General features: G+C 40.5%; 1 protein-coding gene across 1 annotated transcript in view; it reads right to left on the bottom strand.

Annotated features, from left to right (window-relative positions):
- NRG3 (neuregulin 3) overlaps nt 1–14,966 on the bottom strand; it is a gene marked incomplete at its 5' end in the record, with an annotated part of 1,100,334 nt that overhangs the window by 44,937 nt on the left and 1,040,431 nt on the right. Inside the window, one exon of the mRNA XM_006025422.1 lies at nt 8,253–8,379. Within this exon, the coding sequence (XP_006025484.1) occupies nt 8,253–8,379 (127 nt within the window). The remainder of the gene's footprint in view (nt 1–8,252; nt 8,380–14,966) is intronic.

Raw genomic sequence — 14,966 nt, 5'->3', positions numbered from 1 at the left:
GGAAAGAAGAAAAAAGTCATGAGACAAGGAAGACCACAGAGAGTTTTTGGGATGCGCACCTGGTAAAGTACAGAAGAAGCTTCAAGGAATTATAGGTATCCCCACACTTTCTGGGAGGCATAAGAAAATCAAATCTGAACCTTCCTCTTCCTCCTACTTGCTAACTGGCCCCATCAGACTTTATGAAGTTGGTATCATCACCTTGTGATAACACAAGGCTTAATCATATTTTTCACCATTAACTTCAATGCGAGAAGTGAAGACACCAATACAAACATCCTAGGTAACTGGGTTCTGGACACAGATATGTGAAGTTCTTTCCATCATCCACAGATTGTGATGGTGTTGAAATAAGGTTCCATGGTGTCTACTTCATTTCCATGATTTAGGAAGTGCAACACACTCCCAGGGTTACTGCGTCCTACAAGGAGCGAGACCCAGCAAGACCAGGGGAAACTCTGCCTCCCCTGAGAAGTCCTGGCGTGGTCTTTGAACAACAGAGCCTCACACATGGGAAATCTGAGTAGCTTCTGGGGATGCTACAGCATTTGTCATATAACAGGGATTTTTTTTTCTGTCCCCTTTCTGTCTGCTTTTTCCTATTTCTTTTGGAAATGTTGAGTCTTTAGTTTTTTTTAACTGTGATAGTTTGTAAATATTTAATGAAGTGTGTTCCTCCTGCACTCTTGCACTAAAATGTGTCTAACAATAGAAACCATTATACCTCACACTATTATGCTACGTCCTTAGCTGTGCAAGGTCATTCTGTTTTTCTTCCTTAGTGTCTTTTCTCCCAAAGGGAAAATGCATTAAAGCAAAGCTAAAGCAGCTCCCTGCCAGCAGCGACAAGAAGAACTGTATGTTAATTACCATGATTGGTAATCAACATTCTGAACAGCACTGGTTAGAAAGCAGATTTGGCTGAAAATCATTATTATTGTTTATTATTTTAAGTCTCTAGAAATGGAAGTTCACAAACTACCCCTTCAGGTATTTTGGTTGTTGCAGGTGACGTAAGCATTAGTATGGCAAAAGAAAAGGTCATTGCTGAAGCTTGTGGACTCTTTCTCAAATGCTCAAAAGACACTATATAATTCTTCACAAAGTTGGTCCTAAAGATATGTCACTGAATTATGTCTGAAGGAAAACAGAGAGAGTACATTTAATAACAACTGAGACATGATTTATAGTAGAAAAAAAGCATAACAAAAGCACTGTACAGATTTTACCTCACCTATTATTCATTCAGGAAAAATAAACTGCAAACATTACAAAGCAGAAACACAACAGGATTCAGTGTTTTGTAAGGGGAAAGAGCAATGAGTAATGGAACCAGACTAAAGTAAATCATGGGGAAATTCAAAAGACATCACAAGTTGAAATCAGGCCAGTATTATTGGAGGCACTCTTCCAAAAAAAGTCACAGGATCTTTAATAATCATACATAATAATCCAGAAACTCTTCTTTCAGTAGTACAGGTTCTATGACTTCAAATAATTTGGATTATACTGCTAAACTAGTTATAAACAGTTTCAGGCTAACTGGATTGACACAAAGTTTGCCCTGTCTACCATGCCAAATCAAACCCTGTTTTACATACGTTAGTCTAAACAGATTAAAAATAAGTGACATATATTGATGAGAGCCAGCTCCTATGTACTGCTCCAACAATGCAAAGCAGCCAGCCAAAAGCCTAACTTAACTGTCTGATTAAACTGAATTTGCAACACCTACGCAGTATAAAAGCATCTGCAGCATATGGGTGAACTGGACCTATTGTTTCAGTACAGTCTATAGAGTCTAAAGAAAAAATATTCCTTAATTACTAAAAGGGGTCCTTGTAATTTGGCACCTAATATTGAACCAAAGTGTAGATGAGGCTAGAGTACTTTTTTAGCAATCTATTGGCATGCATGGTTTAATACTGACTCAGAGGTACAGAAGTTACTTACTGAACTGTCTGTTCCACTTCTAGCTGAACTTTAATATCTTTAGGTACTTGACCAGGCAAAACCCTTTCATATCATAAAAGATCTGACAAACTCACAGATGGGAATCATGTGATGTAACCTTAAATTCAACTAGGATCAATGATTCTTGGACACAGTCATCAAGGAGCACATTTGTGGGAGGCCTGCAGGGGAGATCATGCTCAGGGCAATCAGCATAGGTTCATCAAAGGCACATCCTTCCAGACCAACCTGATTGACTTTTATGACTAAGTAACTAAATCCTTGGATGATGGTGTTGCTGTGGACGTAGTCTTTCTAGACTTTAAGAAGGCCTTTGACACTCTCTCTCACACCATCCTCATCAATAAATTAAGTGACTGTGGGATTGATGCTTACACAGTAGGCTGGGTAAAAAATTGGCTGATGGGGTGCACCCAGAGAGTAGTGGTGGATGGGTTGTACTCAACCTGGTGAGATGTGAGCAGTGAGGTTCACCCAGGGCTCAGTCCTCGGGTCCGCACTGTTTAACATCTTCATCAGCAACTTGGACGAGGGGGTGGAAAGCACGCTGTCCAAGTTTGCTGATGACACTAAGATGTGGGGCGAAGTGGACACACTTGAAGGGAGAGAGAGGCTGTAAATAGATTTAGACAGACTACAAAAGTGGGCAGATGAGAATAGGATGGGGTTCAACGTAGACAAATGCAGGGTGCTGCACCTTGGGAGAAGGAATCCACAGCATACATACAGGCTGGGGAGTTCCCTTCTTGAAAGCACAGAGACAGAAAGGGAGCTTGGAGACATTATTGACTCCAAGATGAATGTGAGCTGCCAATGCCAGATGGCAGCCAGCAAGGCCAGCCTTACCATGTCATGCATCCAAAGGTGCATCTCAAGCCAGTCCAGAGAGGTGATACTCCTCCTCTGTGCAGCTTTGGTCAGGCCGCAGTTGGAGTACTGCGTCCAGTACTGGGCACTGCACTTCAAAAGGGATGTGGCCAGCCTGGAGAGGGTTCAGAGGAGGGCCACCTGCTTGGTGAGAGGGCAGCAGGACAGGCCCTATGAGGAGAGATTGAGGAACCTGAACCTGTTCAGTCTCAGCAAGAGGAGGCTGAGGGGGGATCTGGTGGCTGCCTACAAACTCATCAGGGGAGATCAACAGCAAATATATAGAGCCCTTTTCTGCCCAGCACCACCTGGCGTGACAAGGAACAATGGTCATAAGCTGATGGAGAATAGGTTTAGGTTAGAGATCAGAAGGCAATATTTTACAGTTAGGGTGGCCAAAATCTGGAAACAACTTCCTAGGGAAGTGGTCCTTGCCCCTACCTTGGGCAAATTCAAGAGGAGGATGGGTGGCCATTTGTCTGGGGTCTTGTGAACCCAGCATTCATTCCTGCCTGTGGCAGGGGGTCAGGCTAGATGGTCTGTTCAGGTGTCTCCTGACCATAGCTACTATGAACCTATGAAACTATAAAATCTGTTGTTCATCTCATCCAGCAAAAACGGAGAAGAAATAGATCTACAATTATAAAATGAACTTTAACAAAGTTTGAGAAAGAGAAAGGAACTTGTTTATGAGATTAACATTTCACTGTCTCCGCATCTGTTTAGCACAGTGTAAATGACATTTTGTGTGATGATTTCTTGGATTCAAAAATGAAATAAAAATGCAGAGAGAGAAATTTAAGCATTTAGAGAGGCTTTAATGCATCTTCTGTGATTGCCTATTATGCTCTAATTCTGGGTACACCACCAGGATCTTTGTTCATTTGTTCCAGTGTCTTTGTTCCTTGCTTCCCATGTCTTTGTTCATCCAAAAAAAATTGGTTGGACTAGCAGTATATGATTTGGGGAAAAGGAGAATGTGACCTTTAGAAAGTAACTAGGAATAGAAGATAAATACTTAAATGTTTTTCAAATATAATATCATTGTTTCAGTGTAGGAGTTTTTTTCTACATACCCAATGACATAAGAACATAAGAAGTGCCATTTACTCAGTCAGACTATAAGGCCCCTGATGCCATCCCAATTCATATACATGATTAACAGGTCAATCACACCTTAAAATAGTAACCCAGCCACAAGGTCAAGTCAGTTTAAGGCATGATAATACAGTAAATAAGCCACATAGTTGCTCCACATATAATGGAGCAACTCATCTTTATCATACCTTAAACTGAACATGTGGCTGGTTGGGGCTGGCTCCTGCCAGATCCTGTCAGGATCCAGAATGCGCTAGACTGAGGTCCAGGACACAGCTATCCCTTATCCAATTGGGCTAGGAGAACAACCAGTCTCTGGACTCCAGACTCCTACCTGACCCCTGGAGGAAGATGGGGTGCATGGTGAGCCTGACACCCCAATCTTTGGCTCACTGTGCCTCAGACCTTTAAAAACCACCTGTGAAACGAGCCTGTACACTCAGTTTTCTGACATCCCAGTACCTGGGGACCTCAGGATCAAAGAGCCTCTCCCAAATCCCAAGGTTCCATGCAATAAGGGTGTCAGAAAATGGGGATCCCTAACCCTTGGATCCCTGTGTTATGGGACCTGTACTAACCATGTCTGACACTCAGCTGGACAGCATATATGGTTTTATAGATCCCCATATACCAGGAACTGTAAAATCTGCATGTGCCACTTAACTTGATGGCAAAGAGGATGTTTACTCATCTCAGGGTACAGGGACTCGGACATCGGGCTGTGGCACCCAGATCCCAGTGAACCCATGCTCTGGGACAAATAAAACCCTGTATGCCATCACCTGACATTTTGACAATCAGCCAACTGTCAGTTTGGACCAGGGACCAAACTGTGGCTGGTTCCATATCTATGTGTAGTTCTGGGCCCCCAGGGGCAGCGCCAGCCTCTTTCCAGTGAGGGGGCTGAGGTGGGCTAGACAGAACATTGTGGGGGTCTGTGCTACATATCTTCTGGACATGGGCCCCATGGGCCAGGCTGGGCTGAGGGCAGGAGTGGGGTGGGCTCAGCTGTGCAGGGAGTGCAGCAGCAACCAAGGAGAGAGGCGGGGAGCTTGGATAGGGGTGGCGCTGGAAGGGGTGGCTACAGGAGGCCTACCACAAATTTTCGGATGGCTATATCCCACTCAAACCCTGCCTAGCACCAACTCTGCCAGTCCCAACTAAAAATCAGCTGACTGTCATCACCCAGGTTTCAACTTGCTAGTGCAGGGGGAGCCCAGGATCATGATCCCAGGCTCCCCCTGCACTGGCAAATAAGATGTGATTTGAATCTAATCTCTGGTCCCAAAACTGCACATGTGGCATGGCAGGAGGTGCAATTATTGGGATCACAGATTAGATCCCATCACACTTTAAAATGAATCTCTGTCAAGAGCTTAGGTGGCAGAATACAGATGCTGAGGAGAAGAGTTAACAGGGCATGTCCAAAATCTTCCACTTCCTATGTAGCAGAAAGCCCACTTTTCCTCTTGCCTGCATTTGCTCTCCCCTCTTTGGATATGTTTCTCTTTTTCTACCTTTTCTTCCTTCCTCTCTCTTTCACTTTAAGATAAGGAATTGTGTTTTAAAATCTGTGTGTGCGCATTTTAGTAAGTTATACATTGTAACAATGTTAACAAGGGTAGGAATCAAACTGCCCTTCCTTGTATCAGGATGGCCGCTGAAAGAGCGAGTGAATCAGTGATTGAATGTGTAACAAGGTAGCACACAGCAATTAACACCTGGGAAGCTGCAGATCAACCAACAGAAGAACTCAATAGAAAACAATGTAACAACTGGGAAATCTCTAAACGTCACTGATCAAGGGCTAGAAGCCCTGGCCTGAGTTAATCAACTCCAGGAACCAACTTTTGGGCTGAGTATCTCCAGATCAACTGCTCCCAGAGCCCTATTCAAAATCCATCAACGGACTCCCAAACCTGCACGTACATGCGGATGACCCCTGGGGCTGACAGATGCCATCCAGTAGCCACCAAGGGGGAAGTCCCACGAGGGTCAATGACCCCTGGATTGGGCAAACCTGAAAACTGGGGAGTCACCAAAGTCTGCCAAGGACAGATAAAAGGCAGTGAAAAGTGACCCTCAGGGGCGTCCTCTTGATCTCCAACTCAACCAGACCTGTCCAGCCAGAAGGACCAGTCGGCGACCCCCTTCTGGAAGATAACACCACGCTGAAAGAAGCCTCAGCGACAGACTCCAGCGCTTGTAGGATAGGTATACCTGACTCTGTAGCCTGCTACTGTGTGTGTGCATGTGTGTGTGTGTGGGGGGAGGGGGGGACCAGCCCCAAGGTTTATGATTACAGTGTTTCAATCTGCCTAATAAACTAGAATTTTAAGGATCCCGAGTTGGACATTTGTAGCCAACACCTGCTCCTCTCTCATTGCAGTTTCCAGCTTTCAAAGTCTTAGGAGGATCCAAATAAGGGACTGTACTCCTATCTACCATGGTCAATACCTGCTGATGGACCCTTTTTTCCAAGAATTTGTCCAATCCTCTTTTGAACTCTGTATGATCCTCCAGCTGATCTTGTTGCAATGAATTCTGTAAATTTATTGAATGCTGTGTAAAAAAGAACTTCTTTCCCCTTGTTAGTTTTAAACCTACTACCTAGTAGTTTCAGTTCTAGAATTGACAGAAATGGTGAATAATAAATCCCTATTTACTTTCTTTGCATCATTTAGCAGTTTTAGACCTCTTTCAAGACCCTGCCTCAAGTGTCTTCTTTCTAAACTGAAACATTTTAGCTTATTCAGACTCTCCTAATATGGAAGTGTCTCCATAGCCCTGATCATCCTTGTTGCCCTTCAGTGTAGGTTTTGTAGTTCTTTTATATAATATTTAAGGTTTGGAGACCAAAGCTGTACATAGTATTGTAGGTATGGATGCACCATAGATTTATAGAAGGGCACAATGATATTTATTTTGTTTACAATTCCCTTTCTAAATACTTCATGCTTATGGGATTGCACCTAATTTACATGTAACTTGATTCATAAATCACTGATTATGATACTTTATAGACACTTCAAATCTCCATATTATGGTGCATGCATATTAGGGTTGTGCGAAGCTTCAGGTGCTAATTTGATTTGGAGGAGATTAGGCCCAATTCGGTGGCCAAATCTCCAAATCCGAATCAAATCAGGGGACCTGTAAAAAGGTCCAAATCAATTAGAAGCTCTCTTAATCAATTTGGAAAAGATTCAGAGAGCTTCGATGATTCGGGCAGTCCCTGCCTGTGATGCAGCTGGGAGATGGAGACAGACTCAGAGCTGGTAAGTAGTGGGCAGGGAAGGGGGGCCTGGAGGAGAGGGGAGGGGACCATGGGGGGGACCCCTACCATGCCCCATCCCCTGCCTGCTCCCCCAGTGCCACAACCTCCCGGATCCCCCCCCCCGCTCTCTCAGCTCCCCCATGGTTGCCCCACCCACCCCAGCTCCAGCCGCTTAAAGAAAAAAAAAAAAACTGCACTCACCGGATCCTGCAGTGGCTTTGGTGGGCTCATGAAAGAGCCCCCCACATGGTGTGGGGCAGTGTGGGGTAGCAAGGATCATCCCCTGCTTGGCAGGAACTGGTGTGTTCAGGGTTTTTTGCTTTTTTTTCCTTAAAGGGCTGGAGCTGGGATAGGCAGGGCAGCCATGGGGAGCAGGGGCTGGAAGAGCAGGGGGGGTAGGGGGGGTCATGCAGAGTCCCCCACACAGCAGTGGGGCACCCGGGGGAAGTGGGGTTCACCTCTCTGCCCAGCAGCACCCGGTAAGTTGGTGCTTTTTTTTCAAAGAGCCAGGAGCTAGGGCGGGCAGAGTAGCCATGCCGGGGCTGGGAGAGTGGGTGGGGGATTGGCCTGTATGATTTGGAGACTCAGCAGCAGCCAAGTCTCTGAATTAGAATCAGGGACAGTGATTTGAATCACCAAATCGAATTGCTGTCCCCCGAATCAGCCAAATCTTAATCCGAAGTGAATACTAGCCGCTTTGCACAGGCCTAATGCATATATTGTGCATGCTGTAGCTTCTGGAGCAATATGGAGATTATTTGTAGCTCATTTTTATTCTTAATAGATTATACTGGACAGTTTAAAATCACTCAAGAACAAAGGGAAATTCCTGTTCCTTCTTGGCCCTATCAACAAGAGATATAAAGTAATATTGGAAATAATATTAATATTAGTTTTTTTCATCATTACATTTCAAAGTATTTTACAAATAAGATATGTCTTATTATCGTTTTAAAGGTGGTAACAGCAGTACCCAGGTCAGATCACCCTGTAATTTACTAGACTGTTGAGTGCTGAATTTGGAAAGTTTACTTACATTTTGTAGCTGGACTCTGTTTTGGGTCAAGGTCTCTGATTTTGCCATCATACTGGAAGCATTTAAGCTGTAGGTTTTCCCATTCTGTGTTTCTTTCAGCTGTTCCTGAATTTGTTTTGTTTGTTTTCTGCAAGTACAAATAGAATTCAGATGGGAATTTGTTTGATTTCTCTATTTCAATAACTGATATTCTCATATCCATGCTTCCCTGTTGCTACAACCTCACAGTTGCTATTCAGTGATGATACACATGATAGGTAATTATACACAGACAGCTCCTAGTGGTTTTGAAAACCAAGTCAATCTGGCAGCTGATCTAACACTATCTACTATTTCAATGCAGCAGTTATCATCTAGTGAAATTTAAAGGGGGGAAGAAGAGAGCTCCTCATTTTAAATAATTTCCTTTTTCTGATTATTTCAGTATTAAACTAGGTATTGGCATTGTAGTATTTTTGTAAGGAATTATCCATTAAGTATTTAACAACAGTTCTCAAATGGCTCTGGATACTTGAAAACATTTTTTTTAATTTGTAGTGGAGATTTTTGGACATGACACCACTGTTATTATCTATTTGTTATAAAAACTGCTAAAGGATCTTTGAATTATATTTGCAAAGCATTAGAGAAATGATGCTTAGTTTACAGGCTTTAATAATGAAGCTGCTTCTTTGGACAGACAAAATCTTTGGCTATGAACTCAAGTGTCAACAATAGGTTTCCTAACCAATTCATGTTATGGGAAGTGAACCAATGATTTGTGCCAGAGATGGGAGAATCATTAGGTGAGTTAACAACCACACATTTAATACTGCATTTCTGTTTCTAGTGCATTATTGTACTGTCATTCTAAGTTCTAAATTTCAGTACATCACTAAGGATGGGATGCATTTTAAAGGTTTATTTTATCTTCTGAATACAGATATGGATCAACTGGACAACAACTGGTAGATGAATACTATTTTTGGCCTTTCATTCTGTGATTCTTCATTTAGTTTTGATAATCAACATAGTACGTGACTACCTTAAACCGGTGCTGCTGCATTAAACCAGTGGGGCTGAACTTTCATGTTAGGAGTGTCACAAATTAGTCTTACACCCTTCTAAGGAATTTGAAAACCAAGTCAATCTGGCAGCTGATCTAATACTGTCTAATAGCTCTAACCCTTAGTGCCACTCCAATTCCCTTCCTTTGCCCAATATACTGCTCTTCTTTCTGTTCCTTTCCTGGTCTGATGCTTTGCTTTCTGTTTCCTGCTGTGCTTCCTGCCATCTGCTGCTATGATTTGTGCTGCTTGCTGTATCTGCCACTGTGCTGCACATTCCCTTCTTGCTGGGTGATCTGCTGTGTGCTGCTCACAGAAGCTGCTCATACATCCATGATTTACACTATTAAGAAATACATCCATAAAAATAGTTATATTTCCTTTTCTGGTTACAGAAATGAGCTTGTGGAGCTGCAGCAGCATTCCAAGTGTGTCCTTAATAAAGGCCACATACATGTGGGATGGTTCCAGGACACAAAATTCCTACTGGTAAGACACCCTTACATGAACTATAGCTTTGATTATGAGACTAATTTTGGAAAGTGATAAGGTAAGTTAAGGTGCCAGAATGCTTTATTTTAGTGCTAAATGCTTTACAATGCAAGCATCTCTCAGAGGAACTAAGGGCACCTACATGCCTGCCCAATCCCTTCTCCGACACCTGCTAATTAGCAGGCCTTGGAGCAGACTCTATTAATCGAGTCTAAGTAGCACACTCCAGCAGCCTCAGTATCACGTGTATTCAGCCTCAGAGTCAGGTGTAAAAAGCACCCCTCCTGCCCTTTCGAAGTATGTAAAAAGCACACCTCCTACCCTTTTGAAGTGCAGGGAGCCGCTGTAACTAAAGTGCCTCCCCCCAACTCCAGAGCACATGTAAAGATGCCCTAAGGGTGCACTTTGTGCATTCAAGCCCAATATGACTAATGGAGTTCAAGAGTCTCAACAATCAACAATATAAAGACATCAAAAGTCTTATCACTGATCTACTCATTGCTGACTTGACCCAAAGCCCAATAAAATAAATGGGATTCTTTTCACTAATTTCAGTAGGTTTTGAAATTGGATGAGGCTGGATGAAAGGAAGGAGGATAGACAACTCTCCTCACAGATCAAAGCAGAAAATGGAAGGAAGAATAAGTCACTGCAATGTGAAAGGAAAGAGGGGAGAAGAAAACCAGGTATAGAAAGGAATATTTAAAATATAGAGTTGATTGAAAAATAGGATGTATTATTTATTAAAATAAAGAAATACATTTTCATCTTTTTCTGTTGAAATGTAAATTTGTTTTAAAAAATCAGAATTTTGCCAGGCCTAGATAATAAACTGGAATTAAAGAAGCAGACTAAAGAATGTGGGAAAAAAATACCTGGGAAATGGAGCTATGATTAGAATGGTCCTGCATTTCAGATAGCAATCAGGAATTCAAACAATCTTGTATGAATTTGAAAAGCAAAAACTGTGCCATTAGGCTGTGTGAAGTACGTAAGTGCATTGCTTACCAATCCACAATCAAATCAGGATTCAGATATATCATCAAATATATTTAGGAAATACTTAAGATTCAAAAGAGTTGAAAGTTAAATATGAAATGAAGATGTGAACATTTCATAAAATTTATCTGATAAAAAATTCTGCTTTGTGTTCACTCTATGTACAGCAGAAAAATAAGGATCAGCATAAGTTTAACCCATAGAACAGAAGCAAGATGAATAATGTTTGTGAACAGGCATGAAAATCCCTGACTATCCGTTTTATCTTTCAACTTAAGCAAATGTATTCTCAGGCCCTTCAGTTTCTACTGACCTGCAGTTTTAAACCGTAATTCAGCACAGCACCTAAGCACAAGCTAAAATAATAATAATAATAAAAATCTCACTCAGGTTTAAGAGCCAGCTTGGTGCAAGCATGTATTCTTCATATGTTTTGCACAGGCATATTGCTAATCAATAAAGGAAGTTTTATAAACAGGGCTGGATAAGAAGTGGTTTTCCTAGCCTACAATTTTTTTTTATTTTTGGGTACTTGAAAATGTCTTAGAAATGTTCATGAAGTAAAGATATGGGGAAAAACGGATGTGATCAATTAAAATATTTTATTTAGATAATTCTAAATGTGTTAAAATCACATTTATACATTTCACTATAAATGTATTTAACTATTAAAACCCAAAGACATTTCAAACCAAAAAACCTGCAACTGTTTTATTTAAAAAAAATACCAAAATGAAGTGTTTCAAATATTTCAAACCTTAAAAAATAAAATTAAAATGGAAAATTCAAACAAAGTCCTCTGAACATTTATTTTTTTTCAAAATGTTCTGATACACAGATGTCTTGCTGAAAAATTTCTGACCATCTCTAGGTTTAGCAGTTTACAGGCCATGCTTGGAAATAGTTTATTGACTTGTTGGACTATATACCTACCATCTGGACATTTGTTAAAATAACTGTGATTTATTAATCTTTTTTATAAACTACTTATAAATAGAATTTCAATACAAACCATGACCTAAATTATGACAGCCAAACAAAAGTATCTAATATTTAACTCTTCTCTCCTGTTTTATGTATATGCAACTTGTTTACTAAGTTTAAATTCCAGGCATAGTATATGCTTTAAATATAAAAGCTGTAAAAAATTTGGCTTATGAAGTTATTATTTAAAAGTCACATGCCATTTAAAATATTTATTTTAAACTTGAATTTGTATAATCAATGGGTCTGATGCATTCTATTTTACAGATGTTCTGCTGGCAGACAAAATAAGCTATTATTCTTCTGTCCTTCAGCAAGAAATTCAAATTCAAATCACCAGCGTCAATAAAAATCAAAGTCATAAAGAACAGTGGCCCAGTTTCTCATTGCACCATTGCCCCCCTGTTTTAAACTCTTAAAACACTTTTATAACAACCCCCAAATGAATACCTGCAAGGTTATATAGTAACCAAAAATCCTATACTTCCTTTGATGGTATATTAAAAAGTAGTTCTTTTCATTAAAAAAGAAAATTGAAAATGAAAGGAGAAATATGCAGTAACATTAGGTTCCACAATTAAGCTAAGTAAATTGGGCTTGCTTTGTTAACAAAATATTGTTTTTAGCAGGACTGTCTTCTTCAGAGATTCCTTGAATTTTGTGGACATTTTAATTTTTGTATATGCCATCTATAATTATTATATGTGGATCTTGGGCTCTGCATGTGTGGCAGGGCAGGACAAGGGAGAAATGTGAAATGCTTCCTGGAGCACCTCTTCTATGATTATGAACTACACATTCTAAGGAAGGTACCTGGGTTATCATTTAGTAAGGTGAACTCTTAACAACAGTACACTGTCATGCAGCAAGAACGGATATAAAGAGTTTTAAAAATCCAGGTGCTGGCAGAAAGTCACTGTTCAGACAGTCCTACTAGTTATAATGGTGGTATAACTTGTACAATTTGTACTGGTGGTGGTGCATATCATTTCCACTGATAGGCAAATCTCACTAATGAGGAAGGATTTGGATAACACTCTTCTCTGGACTGCAAAATGTGCTGGGTAGCATCTACCTTTTCCACTTGCCACCCTCCAACCATTTCAAAATGCCTATCACTGCCTGTCTTCTTCAGGTTGTGGCAGACCTATTCTACTACCTGTTTATGAGGTTATAAGGTTTATGACCTTCAATAACTATCCTGAACAGTAATCTGAGAGGGTGCTCATGGCCAAAGCTTTCCTAGAAGGAAGCAGAAGGCTAGTTAGGAAATTCGATTTTTGACATAGTCTGGCAGTACTAGCCAGATGGGTCCACAGTTTGGGTATCAGGGAAGGTGTGCTGGTTGCTGCTTTTGGTTCCTGTGTGTGGCATATTAAGCCTCTAACAGTATGAAGGATTCATTTCAATACTGAATTCCAACTTGCTCTGGGCATGGGGGATGAATTTGGCTCCATTCACATTGTTAGTGACAGTACTGTATGATCTCCCTGGTATTTTCTAAGCTATAGCTCTCAGATCTGGCATAGGGAACTGTTCTGTCTCAATCTCAGCTTTATCTTTTCTCCTGAATTGTTAGCAGACTCATGATGCAATTCACAAATCTATGAGCAAACTGTATGAAATATTACTCTCCCCATGAGCTGCGATAGGTTGAAGTGATGACTTACCACTACCTTCCCACAGTAGTATAATCAGGGACATTATAGATAACAAGTTTTGGAAGAGAGAGAGAGATAATGTTCCTCTTATTGTGTTCCTTGGTTGTAGCATTTCTTTCTACTTTTTAAGTTCTTTTTCTCAGCATCTACCGCATTTTCTCACACAAAACACAGACTTTCCCCCAAAAAATCAACACAGACACCCCCCCCCCCCCCCAAAAAAAAAAAAAAAAAAAATAGGAGCGTATGTATTAACTGGGGAAGCTGATTTTCTGCACAGGATAGAAGGCATCCTGGTTAGATGCCTGCTTCACAGTGAAGCAGATGTTGCATTATTATTCAGAGACCTGAGGGCATCAATTGACTTAATTTTTCATTGTTTTCCAATCTAGTGGTATTAACAATAGCCTCTCCATTTAATGGTCTTGAAGTTCCACTAATCAAATTAACCTTTGTTAGGTCAATTTTTTTATCTTCTAGCTATTTCTGGTTTACTTCTCCTATTTCACAGTCTCTTTAGCTCGTTCCAGAGTCATAGATCTACTAATGAAGACCAGTCTTTAGGAGAAGCTAGGGTTTCAGATTTCGTTCATCAAGGAAGTGGGGAGAGGCTAGATCATCTGAAGATTGAGCTCTATCAGGCTCTCTCATAGCCCCTTCTCTATTAAGTCATACCCCTGAAATATGTGTGTCTACATACACACACACACACACACACATATATGTGTGTGTGTGTGTGTGTGTGTGTGTTTATCTCTCTCAAAATAAGACTTTTGGCTCATGAAATATTTTGCAAAAGGAACGGTAGTAAATTAGGGTGAATGCATTTGGAAAAATATGAAAACAAAGCCTTCACTCAAAACTCAAATCAAAATTTTCATTAAAGTTTAAAAAACCTGATAACTTATCCTAAATAATATTTTTCTTTTCTTTTCCATAATATCTCTGCACTTCCTAATTGAAGCTGAAAATAGAAGTGCTGAAACATCCCAAAGGAGGCTTTTTTTTATGATTTTTCCACCATTTTACAAACACAAGAGGTTTGGATAGGCACCTAAACTTTTGGATACTTGTCCAATACAAGCCTCTAAAACTTCTGAATTTCAGTCACTGTAAAGAAGCAAATCCAACTAACATTGAATCTGGCGTGAATTTAGTCACTAACTACAGTGGGAGGAGGGTTGGGGGAACACACAGGACATTTATTTATAAGGTGGTACTGACATGTATGAAATCTAATTATCTACATGCCATTTTCAGCTTTGAGGTGTTTCTAACTGAAATAACACAAATGATTTAAAAGACAATGAGCAGTAAAAAGGACAGGGAAACATAAAAAATGGAAAGAGAATACTGCTGCTTGAAAACCTTTTTCTTACAAATCACACATAATTGTGTCATATTGTTGTCATGTTTCCTGTTTGTTTCAGGGTTATTTTGTTATTTAACAAGATCAGTCATTTACAAACTATTAACAGTTGGTTCCTAGTTATCTGTGGAACACTTTCTGGGGGCTACCTTTGTGTTGGTAG

The sequence above is a fragment of the Alligator sinensis genome, unplaced genomic scaffold (genome assembly GCF_000455745.1).
Source record: "Alligator sinensis unplaced genomic scaffold, ASM45574v1 scaffold865_1, whole genome shotgun sequence".
NCBI lineage: Eukaryota > Metazoa > Chordata > Crocodylia > Alligatoridae > Alligator > Alligator sinensis.
Note: the sequence above shows the minus strand (reverse complement) of the source record. Positions and strands in the feature narration are given on the sequence as shown.